We start from the raw sequence: 21,112 nt of genomic DNA on the forward strand, positions 1-21,112 counted from the left end.
TTGCAAGTGCTGAGATCAGCTTATAATGCGTTTTGCTTTTATTTCATTTGACCAAATCCGACTTGTGCTTTGACTTATAATCACTTAAAATCTATCTTTTGTGGTTAATAAGTTTGTTTGTTTGTTCTACCTGAAGCAGTGCATTTTGTTTGGAGCATGTCAGAAACTCCCCTTGGGATAACAAGCCTAATGCATATCAATTTCTTTGTTAAATTGACAAACTCATAAAAGCTTGCAGCGTCCAGCAGGCATAACTGGACACTGCAAGATGGAGGTTCCTAGGGTTGTGTCTGGGACTAGAGATATTGGCTAGTGTCATTCAGTTGCACAATCCAAGCAGCTTACATGCTCGAGGCTGTGCGTGAACAGCCCAGGAGTGGGAGTTCTCACAGCAGAGCAAGGTAAGGCTGGCTCCCAGAGTCAAGGATTGGAGTGACCTAGCAGATCACCAGTCCAGATAACACCAGGGGAACGTCACATCCCTAATGTTGGGCCTTTCAGTCGATTTTAGTGACCCACCAGGAGAGAGAAATGAATAGAGCCTTTGTAGTCATAAAATCCTTAAACATTTAAAGAACACAAAGAAATGCTTCTCTGTGAGTAAAAAGAAAAGGAGTACTTGTGGCACCTTAGAGACTAACCAATTTATTTGAGCATGAGCTTTCGTGAGCTACAGCTCACTTCATCGGATGCAGCATCTGATGAAGTGAGCTGTAGCTCACGAAAGCTCATGCTCAAATAAATTGGTTAGTCTCTAAGGTGCCACAAGTCCTCCTTTTCTTCAAGGGTACTGTATGAGCTAGTGATGCTAATGACTTGTTTGTAAATGAAAGTCACACATCCAAAGTTTGAAATCTTGTTGCTCTCTTTGTTTCTAGGTGGAGTATTATGTGGGCCATGTCCGTAGTCTCACAGCAGAGCGAGATGCTTTCACCACTGAGTTTGAAAAAGAAAATGAACAACTCAGAATTGAGTTTACACAACTGCAACTCCAGCAGGGTAATCCCTCTCTCCTTTCTCTGAAAGCGCTTCGGTATTTGTGCTGTAACATATGTCGGGGTTAGAGGTTATTCAGGGAAGCTAGTTGAGTGCTGCCCTGCAAGGAAACAAGAGTGATTTCTTCTTGTACTTTAAGAACTAGATGTTATAGATAAGTCTGTGTAATATACAATTATCTAGGTAGACAGAACGTATGTATAAATTAGAATCACAGAATATCAGGGTTGGAAGGGACCGCAGGAGGTCATCTAGTCCAACCCCCTGCTCAAAGAAGGACCAATCCCCAACTAAATCATCCCAGCCAGGGCTTTGTCAAGCCTTACCTTAAAAACTTCTAGGGAAGGAGATTCCACCACTTCCCTAGGTAACGCATTCCAGTGCTTAACCACCCTTCTAGTGAAAAAGTTTTTCCTAATATCCAACCTAAACCTCCCCCACTGCAATTTGAGATCATTCCTCCTCGTTCTGTCATCTGCTACCATTGAGAACAGTCTAGATCCATCCTGTTTGGAACCTCCTTTCAGGTAGTTGAACGCAGATATAAAATCCCACCTCATTCTTCTCTTCCTCAGAATAAAAAATCCCAGTTCCCTCAGCCTCTCCTTATAAGTCATATGTTCCAGTCCCCTAATCATTTTTGTTGCCCTCCACTGGATGTTTTCCAATTTTTCCACATCCTTCTTGTAGTGTGGGGCCCAAAACTGGACACAGTACTCCAGATGAGGCCTCATCAATGTCGAATAGAGTCCCTCGATTTGCTGGCAATGCCCCTACTTGGCAACAAGGGCACACTGTTGACTCATATCCAGCTTCTCTTCCACTGTAACCCCTAGGTCCTTTTCTGCAGAACTGCTGCCTAGCCATTCGGTCCCTAGTCTGTAGCGGTGCATGGGATTCTTCCGTCCTAAGTACAGGACTCTGCACTTGTCCTTGTTGAACCTCATCAGATTTCTTTTGGCCCAATCCTCTAATTTGTCTAGGGCCCTCTGTATCCTATCCCTACCCTCCAGCTTATCTACCTCGCCTCCCAGTTTAGTGTCCTCTGCGAACTTGCTGAGGGTGCAATCCACACCATCCACCAGATCATTTATGAAGATATTGAACAAAACCGGCCCCAGGACTGACCCTTGGGGCACTCCACTTGATACTGGCTGCCAACTAGACATGGAGCCATTGATCACTACCCGTTGAGCCCGACAATCTAGCCAGCTTTCTATCCTCCTTATAGTCCATTCATCCAGGCCATACTTCTTTAACTTGCTGGCAAGAATACTGTGGGAGACCATATCAAAAGCTTTGCTAAAGTCAAGGAATAAGACATCCACTGCTTTCCCTTCATCCACAGAGCCAGTTATCTCGTCATAGAAGGCAATTAGATTAGTCAGGCATGGCTTGCCCTTGGTGAATCCATGCTGACTGTTCCTGATCACTTTCCTCTCCTCTAAGTGCTTTAGAATTGATTCCTTGAGGACCTGCTCCATGATTTTTCCAGGGACTGTGGTGAGGCTGACTGGTCTGTAGTTCCCAGGATCCTCCTCCTTCCCTTTTTTAAAGATGGGCACTACATTAGCCTTTTTCCCGTCATCCGGGACCTCCCCCAATTGTTCAAAGATAATGGCCAATGGCTCTGCAATCTCATCCGCCAACTCCTTTAGCTCTCTTGGATGCAACGCATCCAGCCCCATGGACTTGTGCTCATCCAGCTTTTCTACATAGACCCGAACCACTTCTTTCTCCACAGAGGGCTGGTCACCTCCTCCCCATGCTGTGCTGCCCAGTGCAGTAGTCTGGGAGTTGACCTAGTTCATGGAGACATAGGCAAAAAAAGCATTGAGTACATTAGCTTTTTTCACATCCTCTATTACAAGGTTGCCTCCCTCATTCAGTAAGGGGCCCACACTTTCCTTGACTTTCTTCTTGTTGCTAACATACCTGAAGAAACCCTTCTTGTTACTCTTAACATCTCTTGCTAGCTACAACTCCAACTGTGATTTGGCCTTCCTGATTTCACTCCTGCATCCCTGAGCAATATTTTTATACTCTTCCCTGGTCGTTTGTCCAAGCTTCCACTTCTTATAAGCTTCTTTTTTGTGTTTAAGATCAGCAAGGATTTCACTGTTAAGCCAGGTTGGTCGCCTGCCATATTTACTGTTCTTTCTAAACATTGGGATGGTTTGTTCCTGTAACCTCAATCAGGATTCTTTAAAATACAGCCAGCTCTCCTGGACTCCTTTCCCCCTCATGTTGTTCTCCCAAAGGATCCTGCCCATCAGTTCCCTGAGGTTGTCAAAGTCTGCTTTTCTGAAGTCCAGGGTCCGTATTCTGCTGCTCTCCTTTCTTCCTTGTGTCAGGATCCTGAACTCGACCTCCCAGGTTCCATCCGCTTTTGCTTCCCCTACTAATTCTTCCTGGTTTGTAAGCAGCAGGTCAAGAACAGCTCTGTCCCTAGTTGGTTCCTCAAGCACTTGTACCAGGAAATTGTCCCCTACACTTTCCAAAAACTTCCTGGATTGGCTGTGCACCGCTGTATTGCTCTCCCAGCAGATATCAGGGTGATTGAAGTCTCCCATGAGAACCAGGGCCTGTGATCTAGTAACTTCCGTTAGTTGCTGGAAGAAAGCCTCATCCACCTCATCCTGCTGGTCCGGTGGTCTATAGCAGACTCCCACCACGACATCATCCTTGTTGCTCACACTTCTAAACTTAATCCAGAGACTCTCAGGTTTTTTTGCAGTTTCATACTTGAGCTCTGAGCAGTCATACTGCTCTCTTACATACAATGCAACTCCCCCACCTTTTCTGCCCTGCCTGTATTGTATACCATTAAAATTAAATTTTAAATCAGTTTAGAACAGACATTCAAATTTGCTATATTTATTCAGTTAACCAAAAGGGGTCCAATCCTGCTCCTACTGAAGCCAATGAGTTTTGTCATTGACTTCAGTCAGACTGGGATCAGGCTCAGAGTTTACTTAAAAACAACTTTGAAAGACATAATAGTGACATGGTATTCTCAGCCCTGATCGATGATGATACAATTTCACAATGTCAGTTTATGTTAGCTTCTTAATTATGTTTAATATAATTATTGTATTCATATTTCAGTTTCTGTGAGTAATGTTCCTGTTTCCTAAACCCCTGCGATCACTTCCAGCAGGGACAATTTTATGCTTTTTTAGTGACTGCTTTTCTTTGTAATTCTGCTGAATATTGTGTTTAAATACCTTTCATAGCCCGCTGCACTTTTCCTTAACTTTTTTTTTTGTGACTGGTGTGTGTTGGATTAGTGAATAAAAGGGGAGTGATGCATACATAATGGTGCAGTTTCTGTGCTGCATTTACACAGGGTGCAGCAGAGAGTGGAGAGGTGTCAGTAGCCTGATTCTTTGCCCTGCTCTTGACAACCTGAGGGTTTCAGGAAGTACTTTTGGTGCAGTTGGCTTGAATAGATAAAGAAATTCTGACTACTAATGGAGCAAGATTTTTCAGGACAGGAGCAGACTTGTAGCTTTATGGTATGTGTATCAGATAAGGCACCTAGTGGATTTCTGCTGCCTCTCCAAAATGAAGGGAAAACTACATCTGGCCTAGTGGACTCAGGATGTAGCCAGATACCAGTCTGAGGGGATCTGATACTAGCAGACCACGTGCTAAACACATATCTGTTATTTCATTTGTACTTGGAGGTGCAAAGCCTTCTCTCACTCCTATTGTAGTCATGTGGATGGTGAATTGTGAAGAGGAGATTCTGGTAGTAATCTCAAGAACCTTACCCAGGTTGATGGTGATTGGATGAGACTGGAAACATTTCTGGGACCTACTAGATTCAGCTATTGCCCTACAGTCAGGACCCAGACAGGAAGGAGAGAGCCCACCTGAGGGATTTATGCTTGCACTCCCCGTGCTGGACTTAGATCTTTGTAAAGTTTGGTTCTGTCCCTGGAAGTCCAGAAGCTGGTAATGGAAGGCAGGACAGCCAGGGTGAATTTGAATCACACTAGGGAAGGAAAAATGAAATGACCATCACAGATGAGGACAAGGGGAAGTACTTCCACTGATCAGGGCAAGGAGAATGTGGCTACCACAGGGGTACAAGAGGGACCAGTAGACCAAACACCACATTCTGGCCAATTTTTGACATAGTGGCTGAGCAACAAGTGGACACCTCTGTGAGAGAGGCATATCTCCAGCTGGCGGGGATGGGAAGGCTGCAGACTACCCCCACTTCCCATTGGAGAATGACCTGCTTTGTTGAATAGACCAGAACTTGCAGACTGAGGGAGATACCAGCTGCCAGAACCCTCACTACCACAAAGGGAAAATCCTACAGCTGAAACATGTTGTGTCTTGTGTATCATAGAATCATAGAATACCAGGGTTGGAAGGGACCTCAGGAGGTCATCTAGTCCAACCCCCTGCTCGAAGCAGGACCAATCCCCAACTAAATCATCCCAGGCAGGGCTTTGTCAAGCCTACATCACCTAGGATGGGACAAAATCACTGTTAGCCCTCTTTCTGGTCAGGGATTTACAAGGAAACGTGCTGGGTGTGTGCATCATGTTGAATGCCAATGAGTGGCACCTAGAGGAAGTTTATAGTGGCAAATATTCTCCTGCAGGGCTGGCCAACCTGAGCCTGAGAAGGAGCCAGAATTTACCAATGTACATTGCCAAAGAGCCACAGTAGTACATCAGCAGCTCTCCCACACCTGCTCCCAGCGTCTCCCGCCCACCAGCAGCCCCGCAAATCAGCACCTCTCCCTCCCTCCCCACACCTCCCGATCAGCTGTTTCATGGCATGCAGGAGGCTCTGGGGGAGAGGGGTGGGGGAACGGCAGGCTCAGGGGAGAGGGTGGGGCCTGTGGTAGAGCCAGGGCTTGAGCAGCGAGCACCCCCGGCACATTGGAAAGTTGGCACCTGTAGCTCCAGCCCTGGAGTCGGTGCCTATCATAGAATATCAGGGTTGGAAGGGACCTCAGGAGGTCATCTAGTCCAACCCACTGCTCAAAGCAGGACCGATCCCCGCCTAAATCATCCCAGCCAGGGCTTTGTCAAGCCTGACCTTAAAAACTTCTAGGGAAGGAGATTCCACCACCTCCCTAGGTAACGCATTCCAGTGCTTCATCACCCTCGTAGTGAAAAAGTTTTTCCTGATATCCAACCTAAATCTTCCCCACTGCAATTTGAGACCATTGCTCCTCGTTCTGTCATCTGCGACCACTGAGAACAGCCTAGAGCCATCCTCTTTGGAACCCACTTTCAGGTAGTTGAAAGCAGCTATCAAATCCCCCCTCATTCTTCTCTTCCGTAGACTAAACAATCTCAGTTCCCTCAGCCTCTCCTCATAAGTCATGTGTTCCAGACCCCTAATCATTTTTGTTGCCCTCCGCTGGACTCTTTCCAATTTTTCCACATCCTTCTTGTAGTGTGGGGCCCAAAACTGGACACAGTACTCCACCAATGTCGAATAGAGGGGAACGATCACGTCCCTATACAAGGAGCCACATGTTAACTTCTGAAGAGTCGAATGTGGCTCTGGAGCCATAGGTTGCCCACCCCTGCTCTCCTGGGTAGAGTTGCCCACAGAGATCCTTACTGGCTGAGAATTAACATTGTGTCCCACATGTTAAAAGGTTTGGTGGCTACTGAAGGTAAAACCCACCAGTATCACAGACCAACTGATGAAGTGATTTCTCCGCACCCTGAAATTAATGCTCCAGAAACTTGTGGAAACAGATGCAAAAGATGGGGATAGGTTATTGCCATATCTCCTCTTTGCAATCTGTGAGGTATCCCACATGTCCACGGGACTTTCCCCTTATTTTTGTATGGGCAGTGACCACAAGGAGAGCTGGATCTCATAGTTAAGGATGGAAGGGTCCCCCCTCTTGCAGAACCATTATAATGCAGTAAGAAAAGGAGTACTTGTGGCACCTTAGTGACTGACCAATTTATTTGAGCATGAGCTTTCATGAGCTACAGCTCACTTCATCGGATGCATACCGTGGAAACTGCAGCAGATATTATATACACACAGAGATCATGAAACAATACCTCCTCCCACCCCACTGTCCTGCTGGTAATAGCTTATCTAAAGTGATCATCAAGTTGGGCCATTTCCAGCACAAATCCAGGTTTTCTCACCCCCCCCACCCCCATACACACACAAACTCACTCTCCTGCTGGTAATAGCTCATCCAAAGTGACCACTCTCCCTACAATGTGCATGGTAATCAAGGTGGGCCATGTCCAGCACAAATCCAGGCTCTCTCACCCTCCCCTTCTCCCCCCCCCCCGGGGGACACACACACACAAACAAACTCTCTCTCCTGCTGGCAATAGCTCATCCACACTGACCACTCTCCAAGTTTAAATCCAAGTTTAACCAGAAAGTCTGGGGGAGGGGTAGGAAAAAACAAGGGGAAATAGGCTACCTTGCATAATGACTTAGCCACTCCCAGTCTCTATTTAAGCCTAAATTAATAGTGTCCAATTTGCAAATGAATTCCAATTCAGCAGTTTCTCGCTGGAGTCTGGATTTGAAGTTTTTTTGTTTTAAGATAGCGACCTTCATGTCTGTGATTGCGTGACCAGAGAGATTGAAGTGTTCTCCGACTGGTTTATGAATGTTATAATTCTTGACATCTGATTTGTGTCCATTTATTCTTTTACGTAGAGACTGTCCAGTTTGACCAATGTACATGGCAGAGGGGCATTGCTGGCACATGATGGCATATATCACATTGGTGGATGTGCAGGTGAACGAGCCTCTGATAGTGTGGCTGATGTTATTAGGCCCTATGATGGTGTCCCCTGAATAGATATGTGGGCACAGTTGGCAACGGGCTTTGTTGCAAGGATAAGTTCCTGGGTTAGTGGTTCTGTTGTGTGGTATGTGGTTGTTGGTGAGTATTTGCTTCAGGTTGCGGGGCTGTCTGTAGGCAAGGACTGGCCTGTCTCCCAAGATTTGTGAGAGTGTTGGGTCATCCTTCGGGATAGGTTGTAGATCCTTAATAATGCGTTGGAGGGGTTTTAGTTGGGTGCTGAAGGTGACGGCTAGTGGCGTTCTGTTATTTTCTTTGTTAGGCCTGTCCTGTAGTAGGTAACTTCTGGGAACTCTTCTGGCTCTATCAATCTGTTTCTTCACTTCCGCAGGTGGGTATTGTAGTTGTAAGAAAGCTTGACAGAGATCTTGTAGGTGTTTGTGTCTGTCTGAGGGGTTGGAGCAAATGCGGTTGTATCGCAGAGCTTGGCTGTAGACGATGGATCGTGTGGTGTGGTCAGGGTGAAAGCTGGAGGCATGTAGGTAGGAATAGCGGTCAGTAGGTTTCCGGTATAGGGTGGTGTTTATGTGACCATCATTTATTAGCACCGTAGTGTCCAGGAAGTGGATCTCTTGTGTGGACTGGACCAGGCTGAGGTTGATGGTGGGATGGAAGTTGTTGAAATCATGGTGGAATTCCTCAAGGGCTTAGAATCATAGAATCATAGAATATCAGGGTTGGAAGGGACCCCAGAAGGTCATCTAGTCCAACCCCCTGCTTGAAGCAGGACCAATTCCCAGTTAAATCATCCCAGCCAGGGCTTTGTCAAGCCTGACCTTAAAAACCTCTAAGGAAGGAGATTCTACCACCTCCCTAGGTAACGCATTCCAGTGTTTCACCACCCTCTTAGTGAAAAAGTTTTTCCTAATATCCAATCTAAACCTCCCCCACTGCAACTTGAGACCATTACTCCTCGTTCTGTCATCTGCTACCATTGAGAACAGTCTAGAGCCATCCTCTTTGGAACCCCCTTTCAGGTAGTTGAAAGCAGCTATCAAATCCCCCCTCATTCTTTTCTGCAGGCTAAACAATCCCAGCTCCCTCAGCCTCTCCTCATAAGTCATGTGTTCTAGACCCCTAATCATTTTTGTTGCCCTTCGCTGGACTCTCTCCAATTTATCCACATCCTTCTTGTAGTGTGGGGCCCAAAACTGGACACAGTACTCCAGATGAGGCCTCACCAATGTTGAATAGAGGGGAACGATCACGTCCCTCGATCTGCTCGCTATGCCCCTACTTATACATCCCAAAATGCCATTGGCCTTCTTGGCAACAAGGGCACACTGTTGACTCATATCCAGCTTCTCTTCCACTCTAGGTCTTTTTCCGCAGAACTGCTGCCTAGCCATTCGGTCCCTAGTCTGTAGCTGTGCATTGGGTTCTTCCGTCCTAAGTGCAGGACCCTGCACTTATCCTTATTGAACCTCATCAGATTTCTTTTGGCCCAATCCTCCAATTTGTCTAGGTCCTTCTGTATCCTATCCCTCCCCTCCAGCGTATCTACCACTCCTCCCAGTTTAGTATCATCTGCAAATTTGCGGAGAGTGCAATCCACACCATCCTCCAGATCATTTATGAAGATATTGAACAAAACCGGCCCCAGGACCGACCCTTGGGGCACTCCACTTGATACCGGCTGCCAACTAGACATGGCTTCTTTTCCATGGGTCCAGATGATGAAGATGTCATCGATATAGCGCAAGTAGAGTAGGGGCTTTAGGGGACGAGAGCTGAGGAAGCATTGTTCTAAATCAGCCATAAAAATGTTGGCATACTCTGGGGCCATGCGGGTACCCATAGTAGTGCCGCTGATCTGAGGGTTTAACAAGAATGTCTGAGGAAGCGGGGGGAGGAAAACAAGGGGAAATAGGTTACCTTGCATAATGACTTAGTCACTCCCAGTCTCTATTCAAGCCTATTTCCCCTTGTTTTCCTAACCCTCCTCCCACTCCCCCTCTTCCTCAGACATTCTTGTTAAACCGTGGATTTGTGCTGGAAATGGCCCACCTTGATTATCATACACATTGTAAGGAGAGTGATCACTTTACATAAGCTATTACCAGCAGGAGAGTGGGGTGGGGGGAGAGAAAACCTTTTGTAGTGATAAACACCCATTTTTTCATGATTTGTGTGTATAAAAACAAACATCTTCTGCAGTTTCCACAGTATGCATCCGATGAAGTGAGCTGTAGCTCATGAAAGCTTATGCTCAAATAAATTGGTTAGTCTCTAAGGTGCCACAAGTACTCCTTTTCTTTTTATGAATAACATAGCTGAAGTTGACGTACTTAAATCTATTTACAGCAGCGTCTTCACTGTGGTGTGTTGACAGGAGACGCTCTCCCATCGATTTCCCCTTGCACGTTTCGTTGACGTGGAGTAGCGGAGTTGACGCTAGAGCAATGGGCAGTCGATTTATTGCGTTTATACTAGACACAATAAGTCGACCCCCGCTGGATCGATCGCTGCCCATAGATCTGGCTGGTAGTGTAGACAAGCCCTAAGACCAAGCTGCTTTGACTTTGCTTCCAAGCTGTGGAGGAGCACTGTAAAAACAGCACCCCCTCAGGGATTCCTGGTGAGAAAAGAACATTTTCTTGTTGTAACCCTTCTGCCCGTCAGAGTTGGTAGCAACAAGGGCCGGGTTCAATATCTTGGAGATCCATTCCAATAACACAATGCAAACCGGCTTGAGCCCCCACCCAGTGACCTGGGACAAATATATACCACCCCCGCTGGGCGCCTCCAAGAGGCAATACTTCCTCTCTCGCAAGCACATAGTCTGAGTGTAGCAAAAAGCCTTTTAATAACAGAGAGAAACAATGTGGCATTATGTTGGGGAAACACCACCAACAGGATTCATAACACAACCCATGAGCAAAAAAAACCCACCCCAAGCAAATTGGGGCATGCCCTTTCACTATGGTTCTTGAGTCCAGCAACCCCAAATCACCCAAAGTCCCAAAAGTCCAATGACCCAAAAGTCTCTGTCCCTGGTCAGGGCAGCCCCAGAGTTTGAAAGTTTATCTGCAGAGCTTTACCTCCCAACCTGGGTGGAGATGGGGGGTGGAGGAGAGAGAGAGAGAGGTAGGGGGCACATTACATGATCTGAAGCTGACCGCCCCACAGGCCTTCGCCCTGCTCCGCTAGTCGCCCCACAAACTGCTTCACTCGGCTCTCCTCTGCGGCCCACAAGCAACACCCACCGTCCCACGAACTGCTCCACTCTGTGTCCTACAAGCAACTCCCACTGTCTTATGAACTGCTCCACCAGCCTGTCCACAAGGCACTCCAGCCATCCCACAAACTGCTCCACAATATATCTTTAGGCTCCCCCACTACTTAACACAACACTCAGTGATTTCAGCTTTTAGTCAGTTCAGCTCTTTGGTGAATTCAGCTTGTAGTAGGGGAGCCTCAGTGCTGGTGCACCATTATTCCAAAGTGAGCTCAGCAGCCTGTAACTAGACTCCTAATAGAATCAAAATTAGCTCTGATATTCTACAGTGGAGAGAGAAGGAAGTGCGATTAGCATGTAAGGCCCTCACCAAGGGGCCCATACCACCAAGTATTAATGCTTGTCCTCAGTCTCTCTCAATTCACAGAGGTTTGGAACCCATAACCCTTGCCTAGCAAGTGCTACTTAGTTGATGGTGAGTCCCTCCATCATAACAAAAGGCCAAGTACAGTTCCAAGCACAGTTCCCATAATCGGGGTAATAACAATTTATTCTTCTTGCCCCAATAACAGAGACACTGGGGATCCCACAGCAGCCAAAGTGACCATTTGGGCAGCTATGGCCTCATTCTAGGCGGGGTGGGTGTGCCTATGCAAATGAGATCGGCCCCTGAAGTTCTTTTCCACAACTTGCCACACCTCACCACCAGATGTCAGGGTGGAGCTCATCCTGACACTGCTTACATCGTGATGGGTTCTCCCCCCACATGCCCCCAAAGTTTTGTTTGTTTGAGAGGCCTTTGCAGCCAGTTTCAGCAGAGCTGGGAGGAGGTAGCTTACAGGCCAGCTGGGAGAGGCTGGCTCAGGGTCACAGTGTACTACAAGAAATGAGTTTTTATAAAAAAACAATCAGAAAGTTTCCATAATTTTAAAAAATGCCAATGAAAACAGTTGTTATTAAACAAGTAAATATTCCCCTGCAGGATTTGAAGCCTCAACATTGCAGTACTAAGGACCGGATATTCAGGAGGTCAGACTGGATTTCAACTTTTTTTCATTTGCGGACCCTTAAAAAAATTTCAAATGGAGGTGTGGACCCCTTTGGAAATTCATCCTGTGGTCCACAGACCCCAACCATAAAAGACTTAAGCTGAAAACTGACTGAACAGAATTCAGCTATAAATGCTGCATGTGCTCAGCACGGCATTTGACGCAGTGCGAGAAGGGGTGCTAAACTGTGGGCTTCTATGAGAATGACAACACTGCCAAGGTTTTGACCCGTGGATGGAGATATTCACAGACTTTCATTGATCAGAAAAACAGAATACCTTTTCTGGGATCTGAAACTTTATTTTTATAGGCACTTTTTGCAGACATAGTTAGACATAGTTTGTGGACCCAGGGGTACACAGACCACAGGTCGAAAACCACTGGACAAGGTGATCTAATGGTCCCTGCTGGCCTTAAACTCTGTGATTGCCATAATCCAATCTGAACAAAATGTAAAAAGTGAATAAACAGCATAAATAGTAAGGAAATTGGATTTCTAGAATTCTTTCACTTTTTACTGTTCTAAAGCTTTATTAGTGATATTCTCTAAATTAAAAAAATACATAAAATTGACTCACCCTGCCCTGATTGAGTATCACCAGCAACAAGGGTTGAAAGTATTTCTGCATTACTGGGCAGAGCTAAGGTTGTGTGTTCTCAGTTTATATTTGAAATTTTGTAACTTTTAAGCACTTGTTTTCTGAACCTTGTACTAAATTAACTGTAGGTTTATTTGCTTGGAATTTACCCTGTCTTTATATTTCTTGCTGTGCTTTTTGATATTCACTCTGAGTTGTTCAGTACTTGAAAATCAAGGGCCAAGACTTTAAAAATTGATCAGTGATTTTGAAAGCCCAACCTGACACCTTGAAGGGCCTGATTTTCAAAGAGTGGGTGCTCAGCTGTCTCTGAAAATAGAGCCTTTTTAAGGTGTCTCTGGGCACCCAAAATATCACTTTTAAAAAGATCTTGGTCACCAAGTCTTTTAAATCATTAGTGACCTATGGCCATGGGATTGCAACGCTATTTTGCTGAGAATATTTTCACTGAATTGGCATTCCCTCCCCTGTCTTTTCTCCACTAGATGGCAGACAAACAACATAAATCTAGGTTTCAGAGTAGCGGCCGTGTTAGTCTGTATTTGCAAAAAGAAAAGGAGTACTTGTGGCACCTTAGAGACTAACAAATTTATTTGAGCATAAGCTTTCGTGAGCTACAGCTCACTTCATTGGATGCATTCTGATGAATCTAGTAGATGATAACACATCTTTCTCTCTTCTCATTGTGACTTTGCTTCCATCATCTGAACGGATGGCTTTCTTGCTTTTTAAGATTTCCAAGGGTGTTAGTATTAGGCTGTGAGTAGGAAGCCATTTGTGTAACCAGCAGAGTGAGCGAAGCTTCTATCAGTGGGTTAATTTTTTGGGGGGGGAGGGCGGGCTTGCTGGTTTATGTGCAGAATTCCCCAGAAATCTATGTGGGTTCCAGTTAAACTTCAAAAAAAGAAAAGGAGTACTTGTGGCACCTTTTCTTTTTGCGAATACAGACTAACACGGCTGTTACTCTGAAACCAGTTAAACTTCAGTTTTACCTAGTTTCTATATATTTCTTTTTGCGAGAGTGTTATCAGCGGCTTGGGCTGCGATGTCACTGTTATGCAAATAATTCTTATGTATGGAAACTATTATGCAATCTTAACTAAAGCAGTTGCTGCAGCTCCTGGGATATTTATTGATAACATGCACTCACTGTCTAAGCCTGCATTTACATCAGTAAAACATAATTAAAATCAATATTGTCCACATACTGCCAGTAATTGTCAGTATCTAGACCAATCCACAAAACAATGCCTGCTTGCTACAACCACCATTCCCACCCCATTCCTATAAACACTGCTTTACCACCTAGTTTCCTCCAGCACCAGCTGGAGCAAATGGATGATCCTGACTCCATTCTCTGGAGCTCCATCAAGAGTTCCAAGCTCCAGCATCCTCCACACAGTATACGTGGCTCCCACAGACTGTAACCAGACCACAGATCAGTCAAGTATATTAAAAGCTTCCAGACAGTCATAGAGCTACTTCTGCACAATTTTTTCTCTCTCCTTCACCAAAATGGAAGGCCCAAGACAGGGCAATGATTAGAATGAGACAGTTCCACTGGTCTACGCTGTATGGATATTCTAACTAAGGCCGTGTCTATACGTACAGCGCTGCTGCGGTACAGCTGCACTGCTGAAGCACGTCTGGTGAAGACGCTCTATGCCGACCGGAGAAAGCTGTCCCGTCAGTATAAAAAACCCACCTCCACGAGCAGCATAAGTTATGTCTCCTGTCGACATAGCGCTGTGCACGCAAACACTTATGTTGCTCTGGCATTGGAATATGCACACCCCTGAGTGACATAAGTTTTGCCAACTTAGGCTGTGGTGTAGACATCACCTAAGAAGACAGCTTGGCCTTCACCTTAGCCATGACATATACTGCAAAAAGTCTTTGCCACAACCAGCTAAACTAAGCAATGCTTCTCCCGACGAGTGCAGGTCTCTCTGTTTGTCAGCTGTACCCAAAGATGCTGTGAACATGGGACCTGTGATGGCGAATGATAAAATGATGACCACAATGGCCTGGTAGATCAGCTGCAGTATTTTCCTGCAGAGAATTCTGAAACCAGAGTACTCCTAGACAGTCTGAGAGCAGAGCAAGGCAATCAGTTCTGCTTTGAGAGGAGTTGGGTAAGACCAGATCTGTGCACAGAGGAGATGGTGTGCTGACCATGACAAGGTCCAATCCCAGCCCATAAGTATGATTCAGAGTACACCCACCTCTGTATACTGAGCCAGTAAACACATGGAGTGCACCACTAAGCAGACAAGTCTTGAGATGCCAAGTTAACTTGCAAGAATCAGAATGGACGTTCCCATCACCCTGGACAATGGTCTCACTTCATTGGTGGCCACAAAACAGCCATAAGGATCCTGCCCACAGTGCCCTGGGCATAACCCTAGCATTGGGGTCCTCTTTGGCAGTCACAGAGCTAGCCAGTGTCTCTGCACCCCAACCCTGCAGAAGCCCTTGATACCAGGGGGTATTCTAGGGATGGACTGTGGCATTTCTGTATTTCTACACTTCGGTTATTCTCTGGCTGTCACAATGCCCAGAGGGGACATGGCAGTCAGGGTGCAAGTTAGGGGAACACTGAGGGCTTATACTCTTGTCACAAACAGTTGGGTCTTTGCTCACCATATCACTGACCCTGTTGCTGCTGTGGGTGTTAAGGTTTTGCAGTGTCATGTGAGTGCATAGTGGAAGTGTAAGGGAAAGTACTGTCAGTGACAGTATCATACAAGATGGGCAGGTGGTATGGAATGTTTGATAGTCATGCCCTAGCTTTGGATTTCTTTGGTTATTAAGGTTTTGGGTGAGTAGAACATTGTACAAAGCAAGTATAATGGTCCTCTAACAATGTATTTACCAGGTGATATCACTCACTGGTGAAAACGTAGGGTCTATGTGATACAGCAGAAACTTGGACTCCTGTGTGAAGAAGAGAAATGTATAGAGAAGAAAACAGGTCTTGTAAGTGTAAGCAGAGTCAGGATGAGCTCCACCCTGACACCTGGTGGTGAGGTGTGGCAAGTTGTGGAAAAGAACTTCAGGGGCCGATCTCATTTGCATAGGCACACCCACCCCGCCTAGAATGAGGCCATAGCTGCCCAAATGGTCACTTTGGCTGCTGTGGGACCCCAGTGTCTCTGTTATTGGGGCAGGAAGAATAAATTATTACCCTGATTATGGGAACTGTGCTTGGAACTGTACTTGGCCTTTTGTTATGATGGAGGGACTCACCATCGACTAAGTAGCACTTGCTAGGCAAGGGTCATGGGTTCCAAAACTCTGTGAATTGAGAGAGACTGAGGACAAGTATTAATATTTGGTGGCATGGGCCCCTTGGTGAGGGCCTTACATGCTAATCGCACTTCCTTCTCTCTCCACTGTGGAATATCAGAGCTAATTTTGATTCTATTAGGAGTCTAGTTACAGGCTGCTGAGCTCACTTTGGAATAATGGTGCACCAGCACTGAGGCTCCCCTACTACAAGCTGAATTCACCAAAGACCTGAACTGACTAAGAGCTGAAATCACTGAGCGTTGTGTTAAGTAGTGGGGGAGCCTGAAGATAGATTGTGGAGCAATTTGTGGGATGGTGGGAGCTGCTTGTGGGATGCAGAGCTAGTGGAGCGGAGCCCTATGGAGCTGTGGGGCGGTCAGCTTCAGATCATGTAATGTGCCCCTTACCTCTCTTCCCACCCCTGCCCCGATCTCCACCCAGGTTGGGAGGTAAAGCTCTGTGGATAAACTTTCAAACTCTGGGGCTGCCCTGACCAGGGACAGAGACTTTTGGGTCATTGGACTTTTGGAACTTTGGGTGATTTGGGGTTGCTGGACTCAAGAACCAAAGGGAAAGGATACGACCCAATTTGCTTGGGGTGGGTTTTCGCTCATGGGTTGTGTTGTGAATCCTGTTGGTGGTGTTTCCCCAACATAATGCCACATTGTTTCTCTCTGTTATTAAATGGCTTTGCTACACTCAGACTCTGTGCTTGCGAGAGGGGAAGTATTGCCTCTTGGAGGCGCCCAGCGGGGGTGGTATATATTTGTCCCAGGTCACTGGGTGGGGGCTCGAGCCAGTTTTGCATTGTGTTATAGGAATGGATCCCCTAGATATTGAACCCGGCCCTTGTTGCTGCCAACTCTGACAGGCAGAAAGGTTACATAAGAAAGTCCCAATAAATGAATAATAGCTACGCTAGAGACTGAGGCAGGTACAAAAATCAATCGAAAGTTCTAAAGCGATAGAGTAAAACACAGTGATTCAGTTAGTGGTCTATTAAACTGCCCTTATAACCACAGAAATAAAGCTGTGGCATAGCTTATGTTATCCTCAGGATCCAGCTACTGCTGGCTTTGTGCTCAGTTATTGCTCCTAGGGGGCACCTCATTTAGTATCTCTCTCTCCACAGTGAACAGTTTCCTGTCCTTGAGGCAGTTTGCAATCCATTTCAACAGCTCTCTTCTAATAGGCTCAGTGTTTTTGTAGGGCAGATCGATTGTTTGTGTGCTGGGGTACCAACAGCTTTTATGAGAGACAACTATAGCATCGTGTTTCCACTGCTCTCATTAGGAGCACATCGCAGTTTGTCTAAAAAGTGAACATGAGAAGAAGTAGAGGGGTCTAGCCTAAGAGCCTGCCTATGCATACCCAGTTCAACAATTTAACCATGCCAGTTGTGTAGCACCCCTCCTAGTCTGGGTTCAGTTATATTGGAACAAAAGTGCTTATACTGGCATAGCTTATTGCCATTTGGGGAGGGAAATAAATTACACTTGTAGATGGCACCCTTATAGCAGTACAATTCATCCATACTAGGGCTTATACCTGTATAACTATATCAGTAAAAAGTCACGCTTCTAACCAAAATAGCTGTGTGTCTGGGTGAGTTATTTTCTTACAAGTCAGATTTCCTGGTTTCCACAGGGGCAAATTGCTTCCAAATTCCTGCTAAGCTCTACCTTGCTAATATTTAACTTGTCGTTCCTTTTATAACAGTTGATGGGTTCGGAGAGGCCTCCCCTCAGGAGCAGAAGTTTCCTTTGCCCCTCAAGTTTTTTGTCAAGGTCCCCCTTGCAGGCTTCTAGAGGGCCTGCTCCAGCCACCTGCCTAGGCAGATCATTCCTTTGCCTAATTGCCCTCTCTCTTGGGGGAGAGGGGGAATGCATTTCAAATGTATGCATGTAGTATTTCAAGTGATTACACCTTGTTCCACTATGTCAAACCCTGTAAATAATAGCTGTTGCTTTATATTTTTACTTTAGAAATGTACAGAACAGTAACTGTAAAATGCCAATCACATTGCTGATTACTAAAAAGAACAGGAGGACTTGTGGCACCTTAGAGACTAACCCGTTTATCTGAGCAGAAGCTTCCGTGAGCTACAGCTCCCTTTGTTGGGCGCGCTGCTGATTACTGTTACATTATGTGTATTGTTGTTGCACTAGGTGCAGTACAAAGGTAAAGAAAACACAGTCCCTGCCCCAAAGAGTTTAAAATCTAAAAATAGTAACTGGGCACCAGTACATGAACTAAAAGGTATATTGTTAGTCTCTAAGGTGCCCCAAGTACTCCTGCTCTTTTTATAAAAGAGGAGGAGCCATTTCTCCACCCCAGGTTTGAAGGCTGCTATTTATGAGTAGTTGGATCTGGGCTACTCCAAATCGTACTGCTGGGGCTACTCTGCAGCTGGGCTATTAGAAGAATGCCTGTCTGATATACAAATACCGTAGGAACATAGGAATGGCCAGACTGGTTCAGGCCACTGGTCCCTCTAACCCAGTGTCTTGTCTGAGACAGTGACTACCACCAGTTGCTTCAGGGAAAGGTGCAAGTGAACCCCCATAATAGATGGGGTTCAGCAGGAGTGGGGAGAGATTGCACACCAAAGGGGGAGGTTATGTAGGGTGCAATGAAAGGGGAGATCATGTTGGTGGCCTGGACACTGTGCGCGATGACTAAGGCAAGGGAAGTAGAGACTGGGAGGTGGGGATGGGAGGGTAAGGAGGGAAGCAGAGACCTTGGGGGATGGAAGGACAGAAAAAAGGAAAGTGAAGGGCACAGAGACTCCCAACACCTCATTATTTCTGCACCTTCTCTCTTTCAGTAGCATTTCTCATCCATAAGCCCCCGTGGCCTCTCTGTTTTCAGGCAGACTTGCCATGGTCTATTTGTCTAGCCAGTTCAGTGGCCATCTCCGCTGTGTGTGAGCTACCCCATAGTATTCCAAGGAGCTGGCTGGGGCAGTCACGGGGTCATTCCTTTTGGGATGTGGATTCATCCCCCTTCTCCTAGACAAACAAGCTTGGTTTCAGAAGCTTCCCTGAACTGAGAAGCTCTGTCTACACTGGTTTTAAGTCTGAAAAATGCCCCCCCCCCATACTAAAATTAGAGTAGTTCTGGCAGTGATAGCAGCGGGGGGGGGCCCTAGTGCGGACAAGATGCTGGCGTTCTTACCCAAGCAGGGTTAGACAGCGCAGTGCTGGAAACACTGTGGGCCACCTAGAGCACCCCATTATTGCCCCCAAAAGCAGACCTGTACCTGAGTCAGTGCCAGTGCAAAATATTTCAGCTGAAAGCCTGGCATAGACCCAGGGCCATGCCTTGGCTCCCTCTAAAGCTTAGCTGTAGATCATCCTTTGCTCAACCTAGAATTAGCACGGAGAGACCTTGTCCCAGACAGAAGTGTAAAGATCTCATATGGGATTAATATGTCCTTTTGTGGCTGAAGTGTCACTGTCTCTTTTGGTCCTAAATTTAAAGGTACACCCCTCCCCCCTATTTTCCACTAATACCCTCTGAACAATCATTTCTATTCTAGGTCAAATATGAATTCTTTGAAGATGAAGCTCAATCTAGCAGTTGGGTGTATGCAGTTTCTGGGTGGGGTGAATGTTCATGTGATCATCCTGATTACAGAAACTGCTACTGGGGGAGGAAGAGTTTATAATTTCTTGGGAATCTGTAGCGTTAGCATTGTCATATTTCTTAGATGTGCATCTAGAACATGCGGCCAGGTGTATTTTAAACAGCAAAATAAATAAAAAAGCATTTTGCTGCACTTAGTGCAGAAAAATGGCAAGACAGCCACATTTGGCCGTAGTATATTCATTGTACAATCTGCAATTTAAAATCAAGGGAGGAGACAAACAGGAAACCGCAGGGTGTTTTCCATCGATGGGGTAGATAGACCAGGCAGCAGAATGTGGAGTGGAAACATGCAGTTGATTTGGCCTTCAGGCGTAGGATGAAATTGTTATACTGGATTGTATCCAGACTGAGTTTATGGAGCTCTGTGTCAAATGCCACTTACCAAAAGAAAAATAATCAAACAAAATAGGAGGTTGCCTTAGCTTTTCCTGCTCCTTTACAGGAGGCCCTTGCTAAGACTTGCCTTTGAGAATTGTACCTCCCTGGGGTGAGACAAAGACCATTTAAAGAGATATGACCAGTGGAGCTGCATACATGACCTACTGCAGATCTAAAGGCTTAGTGTGACAGTATGTAAGAGCCACAGCCACTCTCAATTCCTGTCCTACTGCCATGCTCCGAGTGTCTCACTCATTTTCTATCCTGAACTGGAAATAGGAAGCAAATTTTGAAGTGAGGATGAATAACAACCAGAACACAAATGGTAAATTCTCCATCCTATAGAGTCTTTAAATCCGGATGTTGGTGTTTGTTTACAAAGATCTGCGCAAGCCCACCCACACATTACTGGATTCAGTGCAAGAATCCCTGGGTGGAATTCTCTGGCCTGTCCTAGCAGATGGTGAGACTAGATTGTAGCTTCCGGCCAGGCACTCAAATGTATGAATTTTTCCCCCTCTGCTGCAAAGCCAAAGCAAACTGCCCTTTTTGAAGGCTTCCTTTCAATGGATTTTGTTTTTGATGCCAAACCTAGGCACAATGCAAAATAGAACTCAAAACAAGCAGTACACCTATACTTTTGTTTCTAGAGAGACTAATCTATTTCAAGAGTGAAGCTGAGTGCAGGCTGAGTTGAGCAAGTGAAACTTGTGGTCGGATTGCACTTTTAACTGGGTGGTCATAGGGGCACTGATGGAATTGCTTCACTCCAAATACCACAGCCAGAAGCTCCTTTTCCATTTGGGCATTACCCCTGTTCAATCTCTGAAGGTCTCTGCTGAGATAACTGACCAGCTGCTCCTGCAAAAGAAATACAGCCAATCCTTTCTCTGATGCATCCCATTGGAGAATCAGTGGCTCTCCTGATTGATAGTACTTCACAACAGGGGCATCTGTTATCATTTGTTTCAGTATGTCAAATGTTTGCTGTTGGGAACCTGCCTAGTCCCACTCAACATCCTGCTTTGAGAGTCAATGTATGGGTTCACTGGAGCCAGGTGTGAACAGAAAACCTATCATTCCTATGAAGAGCTGTATACTTTTTGATCCACTGAAGCTGGCATGTCTCTGACTGCTTTGATCT

The 21,112-nt window shown here is 45.8% G+C and overlaps 1 protein-coding gene across 5 annotated transcripts in view; it reads left to right on the top strand.

Moving 5' to 3' along the window:
• Positions 1-21,112, top strand: part of CCDC30 (coiled-coil domain containing 30) — a 137,710-nt gene that overhangs the window by 6,971 nt on the left and 109,627 nt on the right. For all 5 annotated transcript variants that reach the window (XM_073316525.2, XM_078849308.1, XM_073316527.2 and 2 more), the window contains exon 3: positions 879-999. In XM_073316525.2, coding sequence (XP_073172626.1) covers positions 879-999 — 121 coding nt within the window. The remainder of the gene's footprint in view (positions 1-878; positions 1,000-21,112) is intronic.

This window comes from Lepidochelys kempii, chromosome 18 (genome assembly GCF_965140285.1).
Source record: "Lepidochelys kempii isolate rLepKem1 chromosome 18, rLepKem1.hap1, whole genome shotgun sequence".
NCBI classification, from domain to species: Eukaryota; Metazoa; Chordata; order Testudines; family Cheloniidae; genus Lepidochelys; species Lepidochelys kempii.